Source organism: Sinocyclocheilus grahami, unplaced genomic scaffold, assembly GCF_001515645.1.
Source record: "Sinocyclocheilus grahami isolate Dianchi unplaced genomic scaffold, SAMN03320097.WGS_v1.1 scaffold65.1, whole genome shotgun sequence".
In the NCBI taxonomy this organism is placed as follows: Eukaryota; Metazoa; Chordata; class Actinopteri; order Cypriniformes; family Cyprinidae; genus Sinocyclocheilus; species Sinocyclocheilus grahami.
The window spans coordinates 1,417,686-1,429,568 of NW_015505244.1; the positions used below are offsets into that span (position 1 = coordinate 1,417,686).

Genomic DNA, 11,883 nt, shown 5'->3' on the forward strand with positions numbered 1-11,883 from the left:
GCTGATTCAGTTATTTTAGTGTTATATATTTTCTGCTGCTAATTACAAAGCATATTTTAACAAATGTAAACATAAAAAATAATGAACGAATGAACTAACTCATCCGTTATGCATTGTAGACATAACATGTATATTGCATTGCAGTAACTTAGTCCGTTGTGCTTCTGAGTGAAGAGATAACACATGACAGGTGCTTGTTGAACCAAGAGGTCTGCATTGCATACAAGAACTAACTCTGAAGAGAAAAACATTGAAGAGAAAAAAATCACATATGTTGTTGTATAGCAATAAATGCTAAGAACTAACGGTTTCATTGTTTTGCATTCAATAATTAACTTATGTTGTGCATAGAAGAAATTAAAGTGATAAAGATGATAACAATGATTTGATCAAGGGTTTTTTTCACTGAGCATTGTATTGTTTGCTCGTTTACTGTTTTATTGCACAATATACACATTTTTGCAATGTTATTGCACTACGTGCATGTTTAACATGTTGACCTCCAGTGTGAGGTAGTTATTTATTTTTATTCAGTTTGCTCATTTTCGACTTGTAAAAAAAAAAAGAAAAAACATTCTGGTTAAACCATATAGCCTACCTGAAAATATAGAATTTTGATATGTTACAAAAGAGTTGTTGTAAAATGTAATGGTCACAGTTATGTGGTTTTGAAATATGTTGTGGCAAAGCAAATAAAATGCAAAACTGTATTACTTCTGAAAAGGTTTTTGTTTTATCTTCCCAGAAAAGTAATAATTTTGATATATGTTGCACTGGTTATAGAACATGAAATCATTCTAACTTCTATATTTTAAAGTTAAAAACTAAACAGACAAAAACGGTTTACTATAGGTTAACGTAATTAATTCCACATTTAGCTTGGGAACTGGGAATTTTACTTAATTTGCACACCTTGATTTTCACACAATAGGCTAAACAACAAATATTGCAATACCGGTTGTTACATTTACAATTGTGAAATACTAAAAAACACAATTGTAGGGTCAGCGTCTGAAATAAATGCATTTAGTAGCTTAGTAGTTCACCTTTGAGATCAACTATGGCCACACAAGAGCCGGCGTACTGTCTCCATGGTTTCAAAGTAGACGCTTCAGTCCTCGTCGGTTCTTGTTGGGATATGTAGTTTTTCTTAGGCGTCAACTCATGCTACATCACTTTGCGTAAACTACAAATCCCACAATTCCATTGCTGGGCGAAAAGTTTCTCACTTAAGTACATGAATGTTTCGACGAAGCTAAATTTGTATAACATATACTGTAAATTGCTGCTACATACACTTTGAAAACATGTGAAAACATATTATATTAGCTTACAATCCAAATGCATGCCCATGTACAAGCGACCATGGCAAATCCCATTCACAGACCGGATATTTTTCGTTGGAAAACGACAAAGACAAAAACACCAGGCAGTATTAAGGCGAGTAAACCCTGCTTCCTCTTTTCTCACTCAGTTCTTCAAAGATGTAGCTTCGTGTTTTCCTTCGTTTCCTTTTTTACAATATTCAGCCAGAGGTATTCATCTAAATATATGTCACACTCAGGTTATCTTTGGTCATTCACATTGGTTATTAGTAATGAATAGATTTGTGGCTCAGCAGAAGTATTTAGCTCAAATGCGCAATGAAAACCCCTTCAGGTGTATGCAGTGTTGGGGAAGTTACTTTTAAAAGTAATGCATTACAATACCGCGTTACTCCATAAAAAGTAACGAATTACGGTACTTGGTTACTTTTTATGGAAAGTAATGCGTTACGTTACTTTTGCGTTACTTTTAAATCTGGACAGGGCTTGCTTGTTTGTTTTTAAAATAAAAAGTTATATTTTTGGCAAATATAAAAGCCTTTTCACACCAAAAGTGAAATGAATAAGCCTCAGTCTGAAGGGAAATTACATTTATGTCCGTATAGTAGAATGCAGAAGAAGAAAGTTCAACACACTTTAGCAATAAAAAAGACACACAGATGTTTGTCTAGAGTAATTTTTTGCTTATTAGTATGGTTGAACTGGATCATCGAAGGTCAGAAACAAAGACATTGGTTAATAGAATGGGATTAAATACATAAAGGACATGTGTTGTTTAACATTTAATTATTGCAGGTTTGCGTCATATTCTGAGTTGCATTATTTGTATTCATTTTGAGGAATACTGAATCAGTTTTTTTTGCAAAAAATAAAGTAACTTGAGTTACTTATTTGAAAAAGTAACTCAGATATTCTCTTGTAAATTAAAAAGTAACGCGTTACTTTACTAGTTACTTGAAAAAAGTAATCTGATTACATAACTCGCATTACTTGTAATGCGTTACCCCCAACACTGGGTGTATGTAACACGGGATATTTATCCAGGGATTAGATGTGTGAGGCCAGTGTGACTAATTCACATCAGTTTATGTGAACTTCAGGCATGAACAAGGTTGGAAAGCTCTTGGTTTAACCCAGTGATCAGCTTATGACTGTAGAGAAGCCGGTAATACATTTTGAGGTCTAAGTCTATTTTGGGTGGAAACAATGAGCAGAGCTGAATTCATATCTCATATTGCAGGTGCAGCTGAATGAGAATGACATAAAGCAGTGGGTGAAGGTAAGTACATTTCAATCATTTGAATTCATGTCATGCAGAAAATTAATGCAAATGTATGTCAACGCTCGTGACAAAGAAGTGTGCTTAATTGTATTGAATGTCCACTTATAGTGTACTTAAATATAGTACACTTTCTTAACTGTTTCTTAACACGCCTAAGTACACTTTTTAAAAGTGCATTCCATGATATTTTATTATTAATTATTCATTTCAATTAACCTTCCCGAAAGTGTCCAAAAACATTACATTTGGGTAGATTATTTTAAAGTATATTATTTTTGTAATAAGTACTCTTTTTCTAAAGTATGCTAAAGTGTACTTTGTTTTTGGTTTATAAGGGATGCAGTGTCTGAGATCATGTATTACATATAATTTTCTTTTCATAATTATTCTCAGAGGGTGGAGAAGGCTTCAGAGTTTGCTGTAGCTGAGGTGTTTTCCATTAAGAAACCATGTGGTAGAAAAAAAAGTATGGCTCTGCAGAACGTAGAGCAGCTACAGGATCACAATGATGCGTACAGTGAAGGTAATCTTTAACTAATTAATATTCAGCACTTAATGCCTGTGCAGGTTTTTATCAGTATTCCACAGTTCCACCTGTATTCTACAGCTCAGTCAATTCTAAGTGAATGGATGAACCAGAAATTACGTCTGGAGCTTGAAATGGATGATGACGAGGAGGAAGAGGAGAAGGAAGAATCCAAACAACTTGTTAAAACCACACAATCCAGCTATAATAACTTTGATGGTACAAATGAAATGAAGGAAGTACCTTCTTTGTTTTTTGAAGTTTACCTTAAGAATTCCCATAAAATATAAACAAGTGTTATTTTAGGGTTGTTTAGATACTATTATAGTATTTATTAATATTTTGAATGAGCTTTTATTTTTAGATTTTCAGTTTTCAAGTTTTAGTAATTTTATGTGCTTTAGTCATTTTTAAAAAATATTTCTATATAACTTTATTTTAATTTCAGTTTTAGTCATTTTTGTAATTCAACTGAGTTCATGGTTCAGGGTTATTATAGTTAACTAACACTAAATCTAAACTAAAATTAAAACCATTGAAATATTTTGTTACTTGAAATAAAATAAACGATTAATTAAAAAAAACTTTTTTAGCTAGTTGCCAAGGCAACAGTTCTCATTTTAATTTAGTTTAACTTGGTACTAAAATAACTCAAACTGAAATAAAAATTTATAAAACAAATGTATACATAAAACTACTAAAAATGACCAAATTTAAATGAAAACAGAAATATATACAAAAAAATATTAATAAAAAATTTTAATAAAATGAAAATACTATAAAATAAAATAATACTGTTTCAGTTAGTTGCCAAGGAAACATGTTCATGTATGTTTTTTTTTATTAATTTTTCTAATATTTATATTTTATTTTATTTAAGCTTTATTTCAATTACCAAAAACAACTTGTAATAGTTAATAATAATTTATTAGCTTTTAGTGTTTTAGTTAGCATTAACAACACTGATCTCATCTGGACTTTCTCTTTTTTCATTAGACATGTACTTTCACCTAGCACAGGAGGAGGAGAACTCTGTAGTGCACAATTTCCTCCAGGACCTGATGGAAACCGAGGTGTTGGACTTTGGGATAGTGGAGGACCTTAAAGTAGACTCTGATCAGAATAAGAAGAAATGGAGGGACCCTAGCATTACCATGGAGGTGCGTCACAAGCAGGTAAAGGAGAACCGCATGCGCAGAGATGCAGAGCATGAGAAACTGCATAAAGAGAAGGAAGTGCTAAGGGAGGTGCGAGAGGAGGCGTGGCAACTGGAAAAGGAGAAGCAGCGAAAGAAGAGGCAGGAGGCACACAGACAGGAAGAACTGATCCACCAGGAGATGATTCGCCTACGCAGAGAGATGGAGGAGAAGAGGAGTGTGGAGCAGCTTGCACGAAACATGTATAACAACCACAAGAGTATTTGGGCACTCTAGTCACAATTAAAAATGTATGAATGTCAAAGTAAAAGAGGTATCTGCAAAGAAATGATGCTAAACCTTTTCTCACAACTAACTTCACTTGGCATCTTTACTATTTCACCCCAAAATCAAAATAATTTTATTTTTATTTTGCTTATAGGAAATCAGACCCCCATAATACTAATTTGTATTAATGAAATGCAAAAAATCTTTCTCTTTAGTGTAATACAGCAATGAAAATAATTCTGTCTAGACAACATGTTTTTAAATATTTTATATAATTAAATTAAAAAATAAATTAAGATAAAAAAGAATTGATTAAAATCAGCATAAATTAAATTCAGTAAAATAAATACTACGATGATATACACTTACTTATAATTTAAAAATGTTACAATTTAAATATAAATATATTTATATATAAAGAGACAATATGTTAATATTACAGTAAGAAATTAACACTTATTCAGCAAGGATGCGTTAAATTGATCAGAAGTGACAGTAAAGACATTTAAAATGTTACAAAACATGTAATAAAAATCTGTTTAATAAATAGATTAATAAATGCTGTTGTTTTGACATTTCTGTCCATCAAAGAATCCTGAAAAATGTATCACGTTTTACACAAAAATACCAAGCACCACAACAGTTTTTAACATTGATAATAATAATAAATGTTACCTTACCAAATCGGCATATTAGAATTGTTTCTGAAGGATCATGTGAAGTAGAAGTAGAAAACAGTTATTTTCACTTGTAATAATATTTCACAATATTACTGTTTTCACTTTATTTTTGAACAAATAAATGCACTGGTGAACATTATAGACTTGAATAAATCTTACCAACCCCAGAATAATAGTGTTATATGCAGAATTTAATATTATTATTTTTATTGTATAGTGTCGTGTGTATTTTTATTGATTACTTTGATGAGAATGATATTTTTTGTGCATTACAGTAGGCAGCTATTTAAGTATTTATTAAAATAATGCCACAATGCAAAAAAATATGAATGGCTTTAAAATAGGTATATTTTCTTTATTTAAAATATAATATCTTTTTTACTTTCGAATATGGGGTGAAATATGACCCTGACGATACGTGACATTTTTTGTGAGACAAATCTTTACAGTTTATTCAAATCAAATGAATCTGTCACCTCAGGCACCAGAGTGGATCAGAATTTAATACTTGCTTGTTTCATGTACTCAGTGTAATCCCTCTAGATTTTACCAAAGGGTCACTTCCCACAGCTGTTCTATCCGTGTGCGCGCGTGGGAGACACAATGTTTGTTATTAGTCACAATTTCACAAAGATATTCATTCTCCTTTCAATCCCAGAACAAAGAGTGCCTCGGGGGAAAACACCAGCAGCCACACCATCCAAAAAGCATCTCTGCATCGTGCAGCTCTTCCCCAGCCTACAGTACAAGGTCAGTCATACACATACGCATTCGAGCAGTTGGGAAACTGTCACTACGGTTGTTCCAAGCATGGAAAATTAATTTCATGGCTATGCCCTAGTTTTAAATCCTCTCTGATACTGAATGCATTGATACAGATGCACACAATCTCTATACACTCATAATCCACTTGTGCAACTCTATGTAAAGTAAACCAAGAACAATACCAAAACCGCACTATGGCTCTTCCATGTGTTAAAACTTGAGCTTCATTGTTATTGATTACATAGTCATATTTTTTTCAATTATCAGGGTTTTTTGAGTATCTGAGGGAGTTTGTGCACAAGGTAGCGTCTGTCAGCGGGTGGTTGTTAACAGCCCCTATGAGTCAACATCCTGCTGAGTTAAAGGCCCTGCCGACTCATCAATGACATCCACTATTTTTGATATTATCATTCAATTTCTGAGGTGGACTGTCCTGGCCTTGGCAGTGACCTATGAGATTTTTTTCACAATGATAAACTGACAAGCTATTGTCCTGCTCAGATCTGATCCAAATGTTTTTACATTAAACGCAAGGTCATGTAGCATAAACACAGCCCGTTGTAAATGGTGATTGTGTTTTTCCACCTCATTCATTTAAATTAGTGATAACAATTATTATTTTTTTAATTAATAATAAGATAATTAATAAATTATTACAAATTAATAAGAAAAGTAGATTTTTCTTGAATATATATATATTTTTCTTTAATTTTGCTTTGCATTGGTGAGTGTATTTTCAAAACTATAATTATTTTCCCATAAAACACTGTATATGAGCTATATTTAAATTAACAATACGTTAATGCAATAATTAATACATTTTAAAAAGTAGTAAGAAAAGTCTATTCTTATTGAATGTCTTTTTTTATTATTTTGTCATTTTCTCATACTTGAACTTTACATTGGTGAGCTTTTCAGAACGTTTCATTTTTTTCCCCACTATTACACTATATTAAATAAGTAATTATATATAAGTAAACTGATAACTAGTTAACTATTCATAATAGAATGAAATATTATGTATTCAAAAAACAGGAATGTGCTACATACAGGGGCAATTTTCCCCCATATTTTAAATATCTAGAAAATGTTTGTCACTTTTGGTAGCATTTTGTCTCGAGCCATGGTGAATTCCTGATCCTGGTTGCAATACATGACTTAATCAGTGAAACACTACAAATGACAATGAGATTTTGAAAAAAATCACTCAGTTGGTGTGATACGAGACGCCGCCTTGAATACAAATGCAAGCAACACATCAAACTTGTACCAAAGAACCATAAGATCAGAAGAACATGCTGCAGAACTTCACAGTGACCCTTTAATCTGGCCCTTTACTGATGTCTCGGTCACCCACGAACTCTGTCTCTCACTTTCCTTTTTTATGTTTCTTTCAGCCATGGAGGAAAGAGCACAGCAGCGTGCCGAGCGCCGGAGAGAGATAGAGGAGCGGAGGAGACAGAAACAGGAGGAGAAACTGGTAAGACTTGCCTCTCTTCAAGCATAGAAACGTGACTATGATGAAACAAGCCTCTCCTTTTTTTGTTCTGTAGGCTCAAATGAAGTCAGCTGAGGAGGAAAGACTCAGAGCTGAGGAAGAGGAGAAACAAGGGGAGGTAGAGAGGAAGAAGGAAGAGAAGAGGCAGCAGAGAAAGGTGTGTGGTCAAACACATTATCATGGGTTTTACATCATTGGATCATGTTACTTTTAATGTTTTATTAATTGTTTATGCTACAGACATGAGTGATGCCTCAAATCATGCGGCTTATTGAGGAGAGGGGTCTGTTTACTTTTTAAGTAATTGTAATTATGATTTTTAGCCCGTTTGAATGATTTTCAGGTTTTTCGGATGATGAAATGGGTGAAAATAATCCCAAACCTATCTAGGGAAAAAATGGTAAATTGAAAATGGTAATTGGTAAAATTGATAAAATGGTTTTATTCAATTTTAAAATATTATTTAACATCACTGAATCAATCTAAATACATTAATTTATACTAACAAGACACATTTTTAATGAGTTAAATCAGGCAGAAATTATGGAAACCATTTTCACCACAGAATAGAAAAATAAAAAAGGTAATTGCGACTTTTTACCTAAAAATTCTGACTTTATTCTTGCAATTCTGAGTTCATATCTCACAATTTTTGTGGGATATGAATTTGTAATTCTGAGAAGAAAAGTCTGAAATGTGAGAGATAAACTTGCAGGGGAAAAAAGTCAGAATTGTGAGACAAAAAGTCACAATTACCTTTTTTAATAAATGGCAGAAACACAAAATAGAGTTGTGAGATATGAACTTTAATAAGATATAAATGAGTTGTATGTAGACTGTAGGTTACCACTTTTTACTGTGCAGAATGCCAGTATGAAACCACCCAGAATGCTCTAGAAACTGATTAGCAGCATGCTAAAAACCATTCAGAATAACAACAATCTAGAAAATACAAAAACAAAATGTTTATAATACATTAAATTAATGTATTCATCATGTTTATGCACACAGCCAACTTGCACACAAGTTTTAAGTAACTATGTGTGTGTGTGTGTGTGTGTTTGTGGGTTAATGTGAACTTAGAGAGAACTTGAGAAGCAGAAGAGAGCAGAACGGGAACAGGAACTGTCAAAGCGGGCGGCCCAGCACTACCTCAGAACCCTTTTACTGCACCGAGGCCTGGCACCATGGAAACACCTGCTGGAGCAAAGCCATGTCAACACACAGGTCAGCACTACTGCAAACACACACACACACACACACACACACACACACACTCACTCATGGCCTACAGTAACAATGCAGGCCATTCACCTGCTTTCCAGACAAACACTCACACACTCAATTATTCATCCAAAGAGTTATGGGCAGCTCGCACACAGACAGGAAGGCCAGCTGTTGCCTTGCATTAACTCTTGGTCCATTCCCCAAATTGTTATGATGTTGACAGTATACTGTTGCGTTTCCACCTGGCTAACCACCTGTTTTCGAAATAAATTAACAGAGAGCGGATATCTGAGATTCAGGAGGGAGATGGAGTGACTGAGAGGGAGAGATTGACAAGGACAGAGACACAAAGACAGAAACAGAATGGCTTTGAATTCAGAATTTGCATTGTTGTTTAAATATTGATCCACATCCATGAAAGCAGAAACCTCAAGGTCCAATTAGTTGCAAAACTAGCATGTATGTCTATAATATTTGTACAGTACAAAAAGGAAGTCAGCAGGGAAAATTTTCAATCCATAAAAAACATGGGAGTGTATTAGATGATGACAGACTTAATTAAAGTAGACAGTTATTTATGTTCGGGTGTTTTCGCATTTTCGGTCTCCTCCAGAAAGCGGTGGATCATTACACACTGGCTCTGCAGAGACGCTGCTTCTGCTCCTGGCTTCAGTCTGTGGATGAGGCCCATGCAGAGAGAGAGGCCAGTGCCAACCAGCTGTATCACCGGATCTTACTTCAGAGGGTTGTGTGTAGCTGGAAAAGGGTAAAATGCCACACACACACACACACACACACAGACTGGTAGGAAACTGTGAATGATTAGAAAAGTTTCAGATTTTGACACAACATAATTTCTGTAGTGATATTTGGTTTAGCCAACAAAAGTTCTTGTTGATTTTTGAATAAATATACAGTATATATATAATATATATATAATATATATAAAATTATTTATATATATATATATATATATATAATCCATAAAAAATTATTATTTTTTATGTCAAACACGTCTTTCAATGTGACACTTTTAATGCACCATAAGGCCAAAATGTCTTTTCTAAAGATAGTAGAAAAAGAAATGTATGGGTTATTTAGTATTTTCAGTATTTAGAAAAATGAATGTATGTTTGCTCTGACATTGGCCCTCTGGGCTTTGTAGGAGAGCTGTCAAGAAGTGTTTTGCTGGCTGGAGGCGTCTTCCTGTTGTCTTGCGAGAAGAGAAAGAAAGAGAGGCACGCAGAGAGCAGCTCAGACGTAAAGTGGCAGAGATTTTGCCCGACTTCCGCTCCTCCCCTATTGACTCCCCGTGGCACTCCGTAAATCCTCTTTAACTGCACACACAGGCTTTACATGACATCATCAAATGACACTGAAAACATCTGCAGCTTGATGAGCCACCATGTTTAATCATTTTACGCTTGTTTATTTCTCCATGGTACAGTTTAATCGAACAACTTGTAGAATGGAATGCATTACATTATAAAACCGTCTCACATGGGACAAAGAAACATCCGGATTCTGAAGTGCTTCTTTAGCGGTTTCTTTAGAAGGCATTTAATGAAAGGAAGCCAACTTTGATTAAAAAATGCTGCAACAATTCCTGCACATCAAAAAATTGCTGGATGGTACATGCCACAGATTTGTCCCCAGTTGAAGCACATGAAAAGAAAATACACACACAGGCACAAAGACCTCAAATAACAAACATGAAGCTCCACATAAAACATTCATACTGAGATGACAGTTTTAAAGCTGTGTGCTGTCTGGATATAGATGCAGTGTTGCATCACTTCTGATGTTCCAAAAAGGCACTAAATAAGGCTTGATACTCAATGTTTGTTCACATAAGACACACTTTGGAGTTGAGGGAACAAATATTAGCCAGCAAAATCTATAAAAGAGCCATCTAGCAGTGAATGTAAACCAAAAATGTGTGATATTTGTTAGTTTGTTTTCCTCTAATTGTAAGTGCAAGTTACACATGGTTCCCTATGATTGAAATTACTAAAAACATTTATTTTAGAAAAATTAAATAACATGACAAATCATGGAAGAAAATGAATATATTATTTATGATACTTATTCATTCTTATGAATTCTTAATATTAATCATAAAAAGTATATATTTCGTGAGAACTTTACATAATATTTGTAATGCCAAGCTGGTAAACACTAACCACACCTGAGTAATGGTGTACTTGATGTTGAAATACACTGGTAGAGATGTAACATACTACAACACTGCCATCTAGTGATCCACACAATTCAACTGACTGTTGATGAGACCTTGAGCACAATGTCTAGAGCCATAAAACTGACTCTGGAATGGATGTTGAAGGCATCAAGTAGCACAACATTATACTTCACTGTGTTATACTGGTGCATCTCAATAAATTAGAATGTCGTGGAAAAGTTCATTTATTTCAGTAATTCAACTCAAATTGTGAAACTCGTGTATTAAATAAATTCAATGCACACAGACTGAAGTAGTTAAAGTCTTTTGTTCTTTTAATTGTGATGATTTTGGCTCACATTTAACAAAAACCCACCAATTCACTCTCTCAACAAATTAGAATACTTCATAAGACCAATTAAAAAAACATTTTTAGTGAATTGTTGGCCTTCTTAATCATCACAGACTGTGGAAACTTAACACTGGACTTCAAGCAACTTGGTCTATGAGCTTCTCCACCCTTCCTCCAGACTCCAGGGCCTTGGTTTCCAAATGAAATACAAAACTTGCTCTCATCTGAAAAGAGGACTTTGGACCACTGGGCAACAGTCCAGGTCTTCTTCTCCTTAGCCCAGGTAAGACGCCTCTGAGGTTGTCTGTGGTTCAGGAGTGGCTTAACAAGAGGAATACGACAACTGTAGCCAAATTCCTTGACATGTCTGTGTGTGGTGGCTCTTGATGCCTTGACCCCAGCCTCAGTCCATTCCTTGTGAAGTTCACTCAAATTCTTGAATCGATTTTGCTTGACAATCCTCATAAGGCTGCGGTTTTCTCGGTTGGTTGTGCATCTTTTTCTTCCACACTTTTTCCTTCCACTCAACTTTCTGTTAACATGCTTGGATACAGCACTCTGTGAACAGCCAGCTTCTTTGGCAATGAATGTTTGTGGCTTACCCTCCTTGTGAAGGGTGTCAATG

General features: G+C 34.3%; 1 protein-coding gene across 1 annotated transcript; it reads left to right on the top strand.

The window, feature by feature from the left end:
- The first annotated feature begins 1,225 nt into the window (after window positions 1–1,225).
- Window positions 1,226–10,739, top strand: LOC107584998 (coiled-coil domain-containing protein 191-like). The gene is made up of 13 exons (XM_016271800.1): window positions 1,226–1,440; window positions 2,566–2,604; window positions 3,001–3,130; window positions 3,215–3,352; window positions 4,130–4,557; window positions 5,781–5,818; window positions 5,896–5,987; window positions 7,400–7,482; window positions 7,556–7,657; window positions 8,584–8,727; window positions 9,341–9,493; window positions 9,797–9,813; window positions 9,893–10,739. The coding sequence occupies exons 1-13, from the start codon at window positions 1,342–1,344 to the stop codon at window positions 10,062–10,064; spliced, it is 1,635 nt and encodes a 544-aa protein (XP_016127286.1). The 5' UTR covers window positions 1,226–1,341; the 3' UTR covers window positions 10,065–10,739.
- The last annotated feature ends 1,144 nt before the right edge of the window (window positions 10,740–11,883 follow it).